This window comes from Halichoeres trimaculatus, unplaced genomic scaffold, assembly GCF_033239565.1.
Source record: "Halichoeres trimaculatus isolate MK-OKI-2021-1 unplaced genomic scaffold, fHalTri1.1 fHalTri1_scaffold_4, whole genome shotgun sequence".
In the NCBI taxonomy this organism is placed as follows: Eukaryota; Metazoa; Chordata; class Actinopteri; order Labriformes; family Labridae; genus Halichoeres; species Halichoeres trimaculatus.
The window spans coordinates 11,537,054-11,551,632 of record NW_027437182.1 but is presented as its reverse complement, the minus strand read 5'-3'; the positions used below and the strand labels follow the sequence as shown (position 1 = coordinate 11,551,632).

Below are 14,579 nucleotides of genomic sequence, written 5' to 3'. Positions count from 1 at the left end.
TGTTGATAAAACTAACCTGTGTTGACTCAGCGCTTGGCTTGTCTTGTTATTTTGTTTTTCAACACAGTGGAGAGTGGAGTTTTGAGTCTGAGGCAAAATCCTTTTCTGCAGCTGTCAATGAATCCTATTTGGTGTCAGGTCTCCATAAACAACTTTACAAGAAGACTAACACTCCCATCATGAAGAGGTTGGCTGACATGGTTCTATTAGAGCAATTCTTATCCTCTAATCTAATTACTAAACTACTGAAGTAGAATTTAGCCTGACACCATGATTGCAGGTGAATGGTTTCTCCCTCTACCTCCAGTAGTAGAGAGGGATAAAACCTGGATGTTCCTTCTTAATGGATATCAAACCACTTATAGGGGGTGCTTACTGAAGTATGCAGTCATGACTCATTGACACCTTAAAGGAGAGCATGACAAATGGTAAGCGAATCTGGCAGAGTGACAGCTTCAGAATGGCTAATGCACTCAGAAAGCACAAGACACAACTAGAGACTGTAAGAATTTATGAGTTAAAGCAATGAGGAAATATAGCCCAAGGTTAGACCCAGGAGAAGTGGAATTTCACACGGAAAGTGTATTTTAATATTAAAACTGCTGAATCCTACTAGGCAGACAGGGGGTGATGTTTTGACTATCTTTTGTTTTTCAACCTCAAGGTCAAGCTGGGTAATTATAAATCATTACCTTAAGCATTTGGTCAATAAATCTGCTGAACTCAAGACCAATGGATCTTTTCTCCGCTGGTAAAACTAGTGTAACAGCTCAAGAACATAAAAATATCTATCTATCTATCTATCTATCTATCTATCTATCTATCTATCTATCTATCTATCTATCTATCTATCTATCTATCTATCTATCTATCTATCTATCCTTTGGGCTTATTTATGAATGGCTGTCTTTCGGCGCGGACCATATCTGTCGTTGTAAAAGTATTTCATCATGAGAAGGCTGGCTCAGAAAATTCCCTAGAAAACTGCCTCACCTACCTTTCAAGTGCTTTGCTTTGTTTAACACTCAAGATTTCATCACTCTCAGTGTAAGTGGGCGTTGTAGGCCCGCCCACTGGTCTTACGTCACAGGCGGCGTGGCGTTCAGTCGGGGTTTTTGTCGGGAGCGCGCGCCTTCCCGTCACTAACCGGCCATACTGTCAGATCTAGTCCAGACTAGACGCAGAGTGGACGTGCTTGTCCTACAGAGAGGGAAGAGACACCTACCACAGCCCGTCAAGCCGTGCCTGAAGCCGCGTTGCGCCTTTCTTCTTAGCCGAACCAACCAAACTCTGAATTCGCATTAAATATGTCTAATATCATTTGTTGTCAAACGCCTCAGGTAAGACATTTCTTCTTTCTTTACCAATTACGTAGCGGAAATAATGCATTTCAGTCAAGTAACGTGGTTGGTGAAAGGTGAAGCGACCGTTAAATCTGACTTTTGGTGAAGGGGTCTGTCACTCTTTCCCAAAGGCATTCATTAATGTATATTTTCACGTATAGTGTCTGGTGTTTCTTGTTTCATTTAGGAAAAGGTGGAAAAGACTAGAATAATATTGTAGTTACGGGCGCGGGCAATGTCACACACCTCCTTCCGCTCGACTAGCGACGGGCGCGCCTTTTCATCCTAACGTTTTATTAACAGCTAACGGATAACAACTGATACTTTCCCTTTTGACAAAGACAAACACATGGATACATGCGCCGTGTCTCATTCTGTATGGTGAAGCCGGTGTGGCTGTCTGCTCGCTCCTCATCCTAGCTAAGCAGCAGCAGGTTGCCTGGTGAGGAGGCTAACATGCTAACAGCTGTAGCGCGTGCCTCTCCATCTCTTACAGATTGAAGCAGGTTGCCTCTAGTTTTGTGCCCTCTACGTCGAGCTAAGGTATTTCTTTGTCTACAGAGGGCATAATCGTTTAAAAACGCGTAAACCTGATTTTTTTGGGGGGTCTCGTTGCTGACCTACTTTCTGGTGGCGGGATGTATGTCGGGACTAGGTATATGACTCCTGGCACATAGCCAGACATCATGGCCCTGGTACGGTAGCTACTCTAGCGGAGGAGGAGGAGGAGGTTGCAGGCAGATTAACGGCATTGCTTTGCAGGATACTGGTTGGCCAATTGTAAGCCTTGCCCATAGGGGGATGGCATGGTTTGTAAAGTAGCATGGGTACATCCTGTCCTTTATTCACCCTTCTTATGGTACCACATTGTGTGAGATTTCATGGGCTGTGACCAGTCTTGGCATAGAATTTACGTCTCACTGTCGACGTTGAACATTTTCGGCAGTATTTGGTCGATTATGAAGTTAATGGAAATTGTCTCTCTTGTAGTAGTTTAAAGTGTCTCCTGACTGCAAGTTGCCTTTGTAACACGATGGTGTGTAACCTACAATGCTCCTAATCTGGCACTGGATCTGGCAATCACATGAAAAATCCCTGAAATAATACTGCAGGTGAAAGATTTTGCGAAATTCTACATGGAATTTTGTAAGCTATGTTGGATATGTGTGCTGCGACATATTCTCCTTTTAATTCTATTTTTTATATACTGGGCCTGTTGAGATTTCACTGTATTTTTATTCTCATCCTGCTGTGTTATAAAATATAAAGATTTCTTTTGACAATCTAGCAACCCAATGTTTACCTACGCCTCCTCTCCCTGTAGAAACATCATATTTGGATTCCCCCACTCATGGGGTGTTACAATGAAGCAGTAAATTTCCACACTGTAAAACTGGGTGAAATATCCAGCATTTCCTCTCTTCACCACTAGAGGGGTGTCTAACAAGCATTGATTGTTCAGAGTCAGACCTGCAATTGTGCCTGAGTAATCAGATGAGAAAATGGAGCGAGAAAATACATTCAGAGCTACCCTTCTGTGACAAAGTTGCGAACAATCTAGCTCTTTCTCCTTTTTCTATCTTTGTTCTCTTCTCTTTTGTTCTCTGGTTTTCAGGCCTATGCACATTTGCCTACATATGAAGCTCACAGTCTGCCTGGCTTGGTTTGACTGTATGTGAATTCCCATTTGTAAAGTCACTGACTTTATCTGACCACTGTTTTTTTTAATCCAGTTACCAAAAGAAGAACCACGTCCGAAAATTGTAGTACTTGCTTCTATTTCCAACAAAATGACTCATAATTTGAATAGAAAGTTAGATACAATTCCTCTTTATTAATGTTACTGGCATTATTGAGGTTTTTCTATACCATAATGTAGTTATCCCCATTTTCCTTCTGTTTATCTGCATTGCTGCTTCATTTTAACCATGTAACAGATTTGATTTTCATCCATCACTTCATTTATGAGTGACCAGTACAGTAAAAGAAATCCATTTCAGTTGATATTTAACAGCATTATTAGCCCCAACTGTCTGATGAAACCAAGAGTTGTCGCATTCAATTTTAAATCCCCTTGTATGTTGTCACAGTCTTTGCTGCACAGCTTCAGTAATACTGTGTCAGAAGGACGAACTGGATTCAGAAGACAACAAAAACCTGCAGTGTCTGCCCCAGAGATAATCAATGAATTTAATCACCTTCTCTGTAATCTTTTCAGCCTATTTGCTCTGGCAAAAAGTTCTTCTTAAGTTATTGCCCCGTGTTTGGTGTAAGCTTTCACCTTTAGAGAGTTACCAAATGCCGCCATAAAGCAGTTGTTGCCGTTATGTGGCAGGTGCAATACAGACATGCTCAGAGACAGCTGAGGTAAACCAAGGTGAAAGAATTGGCTCAAATACTGATCCCTGATCAGTTAAAAAGTGCCTGGATCAGCACTGATCTATTAGTTGGGATCAGATGTCCCTTTTTTATGTGTGTGCCTGCATAATTTTAAATGTAATGTAATTATCTGCTTTCAAGAGGACCACTGGTCCAAGATGGTTTCTCTTAGTTAACAGAGGATTACATATTTAATCACAGCTGCGATTGAAGCAGAAACACTGCATTAAAGAATCATCTAGAAGGCTGAGGGTGTGGCACGCCAGGCAGAAAGTTGGGGTTGAGAGCTGTGTGGGGAAATGAGGAAGGAAAAAAAAGGCAACAGGCGAGTGTGTTGGACCTTACCATGTGGAGGAGTTGAGCTCTGAGCCTTAACAAGGGGCCCTCTGCCAGGGATTGCGTAACAACTCAAAACTGGGTCAGTGTTTCCTCCATCCACACAGACTGGGTGAATTATAGCTCTCCATGCCAACTCTGCTGTAAAGGCTGCTCAGTGCAGAATAACAAGACTATGTCTTAGCATGTGCAGTGGCACTAGTCCGTTTCCAATAAAAAGTTGTGGAACATTTCCAAGCGATCTTAGCTCAGTGGTTAAATAGCTGTCTTTCAAACATCTTTCCAAAAGCTACAGCTGTAGTGCTGTGAGGCAGACTGTATCTTGGGGAAGTTATTTGTACCTGTCAGAACCATGAATCGTTTGTTTAATCAGACAGTGAAACAAGTTTGGCACTGACACAACGTTTAGATTTTTCTTGTACCTTTCACACGTTGCCGTCATTATTTTTACAAGCGTTTACCTTGAAGGCATGAACCTGATAACATTTCTTTGAACACTCAGTGACTTCCTGAGTTTGAAGTGTGTGTATGTTCTTGAACACAGAAAAAAAAAAGTCCAAGACGAATTTAAAAATATTTAGTCTTTACTGTGTATTCACATTTAGCCTTGGCTTTGCAGAAATGTGTTTCTGTATCATTCTATCACACCACCTGACTTTGGAGAAGACTGTTATTGTTTCAGAAGCAACAAAGAGCGTACTGTTTGTCTGCTGTAATGCAGATCTGTCTGATATGTACATTGCACACCACTTATACATAGCTCTTTAACTTCAAGTATACACCCTGAGTGTGACAGATTTAAAACCGTTCCTGCTAAAGCTCCTGCAAGGCTGCAGATTATTTGAATTTTAGTTTTTGCTTTTTGTTCAACGAGGAAATTGTGAAATGCCTCCGAGGGTCACATGTTTTTCAGAGGGGCAGAGCGTTTATCTGATGCAGGTTTCCTGCCTCAGATAACTGGTAGAAGTTCCACACACAACCTAGGGGATTTTATTTGTTACCTAATGATTCTCGTGCTGCAACTGAAATATGCAGCTGACCACAGAAGTAAAGTCTACATGCTGCTGAGTGAATTTTTTGTTTAAATTCACCAGAATCTCATGGAATTTGGATCAAGATTTGTCCGAGGTTACGCTTTCCAGGAAAGTCTTGTCACATAGAGTGAGGGTTCAGTTTCAGACTTCAGGGCAGCTGTCGTGGTCACTCCTGCCCCTTCTCCTCATGTCAGATGGTGCTCAAACTGTTGGAATAAATTTTCCGACTGCAGATGGCATAGTGGTGAGGTGGTCACACATTTGAATGAAGTCGGTTGAATTAGTTTTTGTGGACATCTGTTCAGTACAAGTGAAACCTTTTTGATTTAGTTCAGTCTGTGAAACTTGGTAGCAAGTGAAGTCAAAAATTGTTAACCAGCAGAGCTAAATGTCTCATGATGAAGTGCTGGGATTGGAAGGGACATACGTGTGTGGGTGGGTTTGTAGGTGGGGCTTGTAGGGCAGGGTTTAAGTATATAAATTCTTTTAACAGTCATAACCTTGAAGGTGGTTTTAAAAACTGTGAAGTAAATGTATTTCACAGATTGACTGGCAGCAACAAACTGTCACAGGTTGTTCCCCCTTTTCCTCATACGTCAAGATTTTCCTACAGGGAGGAGCCAGACAGGGGGCTTGTCACATAGGGTAGAGCTGGAGTGGCCTTTCTGCACAGAGAGCAGAGACCGAGTGGAAGGCGAGAGATGGATTAAACAGTTGTGTTTGGCTTGGCTGGACGTAGCAGCAGGTGTGAAGATTTAAGATCCTAAAGTAGGTGGTTTGTACAGGAGGAGTTTCAAAGGCATGGACTTGGCTTGTGAAGCTGTTTGCCTCGTGGTAGAAGGCATGGAAGGATTAAATGCTGAGTTTTCATCCTGAGTTCAGTTTGATTGGATAAAGTGGCAATGGATAAGGTAGTCTTTGTGTTTGATTATGATTCATTTTCAATTATACGAGTGATTTTGAAACTTTGTAAGCTTGAGTTCAATGAATGCCTACGTTAAAGGTTTCTGGAATAAGATGTGTGCTCGGCTGCCCTGTTTCAACACGTGGAGCGACTCGTGTTAGTGTTTTTTGATTGCCACTAACAAGCGGTATTGATTTCAAAATGAGTTATTTTTTAGTCTTCATTTGAAACAATTAAAGTCATGTGATGTTTTCCTTTTCTGTGTTTCTTTCAGGTTATAATGTATCACCAACACAGAATAAGGACAACTCTATAGCCAACGGGATCCCGAGGACTTGATTACAGTCGCTTCAAGCCTGATAGTTTGTCCGTGCGACTGCTCCCCCTCTCCCTTCTTCTCACGCCTGTTTAGTCAACTGGCATTTCTTCTAACAACTTCCCATTCCTCTCCTCTGGTGAAGAAGATTTGGATTCCTCTGTGATTTAAGTCTGCTTTGCCAGTCACATACCTTTGGTTCCTGTTCTACTCTCAGCAGTGGCTCTTTCCTGGATTTACGTTATACTCCATTAGGTGAGGCCATGACTAATGCATAGAACAGATTATCATACACAATGTACATTGCAGGCATTTAATCCTAATCCGCTCTCTGGTCATCAATTAATACATCCAACTGTTGCACAGCTTTATACTACTTTCTCTTCTGCTTTTCCGACACAGAAAAACCTTTAAAATTTGCCAAGATGATTCCAAACGGCTATTTGATCTTTGAGGATGAGAGTTTCCTGGATTCTACCGTGGCCAAAATGAACGCTCTGAGAAAGAGTGGTCAGTTCTGTGATGTTAGACTGCAGGTATGTTCGATTCCAACTCACATGATCTCACATATAGGTTATAAAACTTTAACAAAAGAGACACAGTCATTCTGTAAAGCCTAAGAAAGAAAAAAAGAGATATTTAAGAGGTATTAACAGATTGAAATGCACATGAAGCCAGCACCACAAGTATGCATGTTATGTACAGTATGTACACTTTAAACCTGTAATGACACAACTTTGTGTCATTACAGCAAGTGTTTCTTGTGAGTCATTCCAAATGCGAAACTCAAGAAAGGTTTGACTACTCATTACAATGTTATTCATATTCTCTGTTCTTGCATATCTCAATAAGAAAGCCAGCTCCCACCATAGTTTTTGGTGCTGTCCTTTTAGAAATGTATGCACCTTGTTAGAAACTGATATTTCTTTTAAACCAAATGTGTCCAGACTCAAACATTTACTCATCTTTCTTCTTTTGTCTCTCTGTGTCAGGTGTGTGGTCATGAGCTGATGGCTCACCGTGCTGTTCTGGCTTGCTGCAGTCCCTACCTGTTTGAGATCTTTAACAGTGACAATGAGCCCCATGGAGTCTCACATGTCACTTTTGAAGACTTGGACCCAGAGGCAGTGGAGATCTTGCTCAACTATGCCTACACTGCCCAGTCAGTAGCACCTTTGACCTTCTGTCTTGAACCCTTGTCATGGCAAAAATTCTGAGTTTTCTCATTGATGGACATTCCTTTACTCTGTCTCCTGTGTAACGCAGGCTTAAGGCCGACAAGGAACTAGTCAAGGAGGTTTACTCTGCCGCCAAAAGGTTCAAGATGGAACGAGTCAAACAGGTATGCTTCATGATTACATTTGAATGTGCCAAATGATTGTAATGCATATGTTTTAATAGATACACAAAAGTTGTCACAATCTTAAAAACCTTCATCCCACTTCTCAGATTTGTGGCGACTACCTGCTGTCTAAAATGGATTCCCAGAAAGCCATCTCTTTACGGAACTTTGCCAGCTCTATGGGCGATGCTAGAGTTTTGGCCAAGGTGGACGTTTTCATCCAGGACCATCTGCTGGAAGTGTCTGAACAGGAAGACTTCCTCAAACTTCCCCGCCTTAAGGTACGTCATCTAGTTTCAACAGATTTCTGTGCAAGGAACTTAACTGTGACTTGCTCTGATGAGGAAACTAGAACACAACACTTGTGCTGTTGAAATTTGTCATAGCATGCCAGAAGCTGCAACTGAACACAACAAAACAAAAATGTGTGGTGGTACGACAACAAAAGCGTGACAGTTTTTGAGGTCTTTAATTATAAAAACCAGACAGGATTACGCTTTGTATTTTTAACTGTGATATGAGATGAACTACGTTTCCATGTAGCTTCATGTAGCTTTCTCTTCTGCCAAGTCCACCTGAGGATGCGTTTAGGGCAGGGGTCAAAAGCAAAAGTCCCAGCATAGGTGGGCCACAGTGTGCAACTTTAAGTTCAACTTGAGGACAGTCTGTACTTTAAAAAAAAGGGGAACTCTGCAAATAAGGTTGTGAAAGTTGGGCAAAAATATCAAGTGTTAGTTTTGGATACGACTATGCACCCTGTTGAGGCTCGAATGACCCAGTTTCGGATTGTGCTGAAGGTGTAATGCTGAAAAAACATGACCTCATCAGTTGAATACAAGATATCTTTCATTTATAACCTCTAAGATGTAAATATTTTTCACTGTTTGATAAGCAGAAGACTAAACTGCAGATGCTTTTTCACCTTGTACTGAAGATTGTGTCATCAAAAATTATCAACCGGTAAATCGGATTGTTTTAAGGTGATTGTGATGGATAGAAATGATAAGTGTAATTAGCACTATTTTACTCCCGAATCACAAATCTGACATGTAATTAATTGCTATACAAGGGTTGATAATCAGTGGCGATTTTGCCAGCCAGTCAGCTACAGTCTCACTATATAATGAGTAGTATTATCTTAATCATGCATACATCACGTTCTGTTATACTTTAAGGCATATTTTGGGCAGGGTTTAATTTAATCCTGTTGACTGGTGTAGTTGGATGTGTGGATGATTACCATGCAATTTGACGTGATGCTAATGTTAGTCCTGTCACCACAGCACGATAAAGCCTTCACAGGTAATGAATGTATCACATATGCTCATCATTAGGTCAATTGATAACCAACCATTCGAGTAAACGATGGATTGTCTTTAGTTAAGCTGTCACTTTCCTCCCACCATGTGTGACACTGACTCTCGCTTCCTACCTTCTTGTGTTTACAGTTAGAAGTAATGCTAGAAGACAACCTGACTCTGCCCAGCAACGGCAAGCTCTACTCCAAGGTGCTCAGCTGGGTGCAGCGCAGCCTCTGGGAGAACGGAGACCAACTGGAACGACTCATGGAGGAGGTCAGTACCGGGACATGGAGTCTCAACTCTCAGCCTGATATCCATTCCCACCCTGCCCCTTCCCCTCCCTCTGACTCCTCCTGTTTTTGACGTTAAGAAGTCATTAAGGGGGCTGAAGTAGAAATGGCATGCCACTGTCATGCTGCTATGTCAGGATTGTTGTTTTTTTCCCTCTGATTTGTTGAGGTTTTGGCAGTAAGACACTCTGTACCCTGAACCATACTGCAATTTAGAGGTGAGCTGGAAAGAGCTGCTGTTTGCTCTTGCTTTCTTGTATGTTTCCGCTGTTCTCTTTTGGGTATGTGGTTGGTTTTACATACACCCCCATTTGAGTATTACAGTGCTCCTCTCCTCTGAAAAACAAATCACAGGTTCTCAAAGGTCCTCAAAAGGTCTGACCTTTAATTCTACTGCCTCACTGCCACTTTGAACTATCTGAACAGGTAGTGTTTGTCGCTCCGGTACTAACAGGCACTCCTCCCGGTTGATTTATCTCTCCTGTAGGTTTATTAGCAGCAGCAGGAGACCAGACTGAGGAGCCAGGACTGAGCCACCAGGGTAATGAGTCAGAGAAAAGAGAGGGAGGAGAGGAGCACTACTGCCTCTCAGCAGCCCCTCTTTGCAGCCAAGCAACACTGTGCTCCCATCTGTCCATGCCACATTTACAGATGCACCTCATTTCTGCATTTACCAACACCCACAAATCACAAACCTGAGACAGACATGCATCACATTCTCATATAGGCCAGTTTACCTCAGGGTCTTCCTTTATCACTGACATTGGACAGTGAACAACACTGCACATAAGCAAACTGATTAGCTTAGCACAAACACTTCATTCAGTCCACCTGTAAATGATTTGGTCACATTCAAGATGATAGTTTCAGCAACATCTCACATTTTTATAAATTTGGGAGACCCTTCTTTTTTTTCCCCTTCTTCAAACGTTTTCCCCAAAGATGGGCAACTGAACACTTGTGTAATTTGATCTCCTTTGAAAAGAATGTGGTTCATTGTCTGTATGCTGTTTGATATGAATGATCAAAGAGTAAAGATGAAGAAAAGCGTAAAGACAAACTGCTCTATAGTCATCTGGATTTGACTGCCCGTTATTGACCAACTCCTTCAGCTGGAGGACCTGGTTTCCAGGCAGCAGAAGTGGAAAGAGGCTCACAAGCAGCCCCTCCTCCTCTTCCTCACTCTCCACAGAAGATCTCTCCAGATGCAGCCTCACATTCTTCACCAGCTTCTTTTTTTTTAGATGCTAATGGACGAGGTTCTCTGATAGTCTGACACACTCAATGGCAGCAGCGTCTTTTTTACGGAGGCTTTCTATCCAAGCCACTGAAGATCCAAGCCTTCGTCCCCTCCCCCTCTTCCTCTTCACAGCACTGCCCCCCCTCCCTCCTCCTTCTTCCTTTTTCCTTCACTCCCCCTTATGCTGGGGCTATCAGTGTGTTGCCATGGAGACAGCCACATGGGTGTGTTGTTGCTGTTTGTCTTGCAGGTGCAAACACTTTACTACTCACCTGACCATAAGCTGGTGGATGGAGGGCTGGTGATTGAGGGGCACAGTGAGGTGTTTGGTGGCGAGGAGGACTACCTTCAGTTTGTGCAGGTACTCAGCAGCTCGTGCCTCCAGGCCTCTTTGTGGCGAAAGTCTCTCTCGCATTTTGCTCTCTTAGTGAGCCCGGCCATGCATAAAAAACTGCTCTGCCTGCGCCTGGCTACGAGGAGACATGCCTCATTTATTCCCTCAGTTCAGCCACAATGTAAAGACTGATGACAGCAGATTAGCTGTCTGGCTAAAGCTAATCTCAAACAGTTGAGTGCCAGCAGTTATGTCTGTCTTATTTTGAGTCTGATTGTTACGTGGTCTGAGACTGTAGTGTTGTGGTGGTTTGTTGAGCACAAAATACATATTTGGACAAATTTTAGCCCAAGTGTAGTCCAGCGGGTGTCAGCCCCTGGTGGGCCTGTGGTGCAGACTTGGCTTCTGTAGCTGCGATGTACTCTTGCAGAAGAAACCGGTGAGAGAGAGTGCCCAGAGACAGATGAGCTGCAGCTCCTCAGGAAGCCTGTCCCCATCCAAACAAGCAGCTAATGCCCCCAAACAGACCGCCAGGAGAGAGTGGAAGTACATCGCATCTGAGAAGACCACAAGTAAGTGTGTGTCTGTGTCTGTGGTTGTGTGTGTGAACAACATGGGATTTACCAGATACAATCGGAAATTTTCAGTCCTTTTAATTAAATTTTGATTAAAGTTGGAACTCTGGGGGCCTGAACACTTACAATCTGACAGCTTTAATTAATATTTTTTTCAAATCTGTCCTCCCTCAAGTGGCTCTAACACTCTCTTCTCATAACCCTAGACAACACCTACCTGTGTCTGGCCGTGCTGGACGGCGTGTTGTGTGTGATCTTCTTGCACGGCCGCAGCAGCCCTCAGACCTCTCCCTCTGCCACCCCCTGTCTGATGAAGAGCCTCAGCTTCGAGGCCCAGCCCGAGGAGCTGGAGGAGCAGCCGCTGTCACCCATGCATTACGCTCGCTCTGGCCTGGGGACTGCAGCTCTGAACGGGAGACTCATCGCAGCAGGTGAGCACTGTGCAGGGTTACCAGGGTTCTGTATCCTTAAGATGTCAAATTGTAGCTCAAGGGAGACTTTACCTTCATATCATGGACACTGATCCTGGAAGAAAGAATTCCTCCATCTTGTTAATGTTTATTGTTCAAATGGGGTCATGTAAACAAGGCTGCATGTTGATTCTGTTGCAGGAGGCTACAACAGAGAGGAGTGTCTGAGGACTGTGGAGTGCTATGACCCCAAAGAGGACCGCTGGACTTTCATCGCTCCCATGCGGACTCCGAGGGCTCGTTTCCAGATGGCTGTGCTCATGGTACAGTTTACAGCCTGTCACTATCTTAATTTGTTGACTCTACAATAAACCGACACGTGTGCTCCTTCACCGTGTTTAAACAGCCGTCTTGTGCAAACACTCATACGCGTTGATCAGTCTGCCCAAATATCTGAGTCTAATTTTTATTGGCATTTTATAACCAGGTGCTTCAAGTCTTGAGTGCACAAGGTAGCACAAGTCAGGTGGTTGTATAATCATATAACGCTTGATCTCTCAGGGTCAGCTGTACGTGATCGGAGGCTCAAACGGACACTCTGACGAGCTGAGCTGCGGGGAGAGGTACGATCCACATGCTGACGAATGGGCTCAAGTGCCAGAGCTGAGGACCAATCGCTGCAATGCAGGTCAGGCCCTCCTGGATTCAGACACTGATGGTGGAGTTTAATGACGACTTTAGAGCCACTGACTGAAGATAGATAACCTTTAAACTCTTTCCTCTCCTTTATTTGCAGGAGTCTGCTCATTAAACAACAAGCTGTATGTTGTGGGAGGGTCGGACCCCTGTGGGCAGAAGGGCCTGAAGAACTGTGATGCTTTTGACCCTGTGACCAAGACCTGGTCCAATTGTGCCTCTCTTAACATCAGTAAGTTCACGCAAGAAATTGAAATTACTATTGATGCATATATTATTATCTAAGGACCCTTTTCTTGAGGAGGCCTGAAGGGAAATCAGAAAGTTGTATTGATGAAGAAATATTGATCTCAGGGAGGCACCAGGCCGCAGTGTGTGAGTTGGAAGGCTTCATGTACGTGATTGGAGGAGCTGAATCCTGGAACTGCCTAAACACCGTAGAACGTTACAACCCAGAGAACAACACCTGGACCCTGATCGCTCCCATGAACGTGGCTCGTAGGGGGGCTGCTGTTGCTGTTCACGCAGGTGAGACTAGTTTAACTTTCTAGAAGAAGGAAGTTCATTGTGGGGAATGCTGACTTCTCAACATGCTTCATCATCTGCTCCTTTTCTTCCAGGCAAACTGTTTGTCGTCGGTGGTTTCGACGGCTCCCACGCACTCCGCTGCGTGGAAGTCTACGACCCTGCCCGCAACGACTGGAGGATGCTGGGTGGCATGACATCATCACGTAGCAACGCAGGTGTGGCCATGCTCGGGGAGAACATCTACGCTGTGGGCGGCTTTGACGGCAACGAGTTCCTCAACACGATGGAGGTGTACAACCCAGAGACGGACGAGTGGAACGACTGCACCCAGTCTCTGTCTCCCCTCTCTGACTGAGGAGGGGGGAGACAGAGCGGAGGGAAGGGAGGGTCGGTCGGGGAGTTTCACAGCGCTTCACCTTTTTCCAAACTAACAGGCTTAGTGACGTAATCGTGTTTCGTGATGTTCAGTGTGTATGAGCGGATGTGGGTGGGTCGTGGGTGGGCGGGGCTTGTTGGGATGAGGGGTCTTCAGTGAAGACTGGCTTATATTTGGCGTGTGGGGACGAATTGGGTTGTTGCCCATAAGCAACATGACGCCTTTGCATATTGCATACAATGTTTTTTCGTGCTGTATATATTTTGTTTCTTCCTCATTTTGTCACATGCCAACATTTAATACACTTAGTGCTTTTCTTTTCCTCTTAGAGCTGAAGGTTTGTCACTATGTTCAGGGTTTTCAGATGAGCTAGCTTTCAGTGCTCACTTGGAAGGTGGTCGTATGGAGTGGTTACAACTTTTGAAAGTTCAAAATTTTATTTAAGAGTATTTCTGTTGTGGAAATGTAATTTTGCTCACATATTTAAAGGTCAGTGGTTTGAAGCCTTACTCTTGAGTGCGAGTTGATTAACACCTGTCATGGCTTTTTGTGTCATTTTAAACAAGCTGGAATTGCTTTTTCAATCTTAAACAATGGCCTTTTTTATATTTTTTATACACTGCTGATTTACCGAAATCAAATAAAAGTAGTAGCAGACGGCTTCAGTCAATGAATCTAACCAGTGCCAGTTTTAGTTACTTTTGTGCACACACCACACACGCACACCATGCTTCTGCTAACCAAACTTTTGTTATTGTGATTTAACTAATTGATGTACGTAGAGATGCAGTTTACTGAAGATCCTTTTTTTTTTCTTTAGTGTTTTAAAGTGTCAGGCATTGGCAGATTCTTCTGGAAGGAATGTTAGAGCGAGAAAATATCACATTTGTAACATTTCTTAATTAATAAATCATGTAAATCTACATGTTCTGTCTTTGGCCTCCTTTCTGTGTCACAAAGAGAGTTAAAGTGATGACTTCTTACCAGGACTGAGGTTTGGTTTCGTAACACTGAATGTATTTTAGGTTAAAGTATTTAAAAGCCAAAGGTCAAAACAGATGCTGCAAGTCGTGAATTAAATTCTCAACAGCTGATCCTAAATTTAGGCTTTACTACCTCCTCCTCCTCTTGCTCTGAATGTTTAGTAATTACTCCGCCCTGGTCACAGCTCTAAG

General features: G+C 43.3%; 1 protein-coding gene across 1 annotated transcript; it reads left to right on the top strand.

The window, feature by feature from the left end:
• Positions 1–1,128: 1,128 nt before the first annotated feature.
• Positions 1,129–14,327, top strand: ivns1abpa (influenza virus NS1A binding protein a). Its single transcript, XM_074668041.1, has 15 exons — positions 1,129–1,340; positions 6,271–6,567; positions 6,715–6,848; positions 7,305–7,474; positions 7,579–7,654; positions 7,762–7,935; positions 9,103–9,228; positions 10,736–10,846; positions 11,250–11,391; positions 11,601–11,825; positions 12,006–12,127; positions 12,366–12,492; positions 12,601–12,732; positions 12,855–13,028; positions 13,121–14,327. The coding sequence occupies exons 3-15, from the start codon at positions 6,738–6,740 to the stop codon at positions 13,381–13,383; spliced, it is 1,953 nt and encodes a 650-aa protein (XP_074524142.1). The 5' UTR covers positions 1,129–1,340; positions 6,271–6,567; positions 6,715–6,737; the 3' UTR covers positions 13,384–14,327.
• Positions 14,328–14,579: the final 252 nt, after the last annotated feature.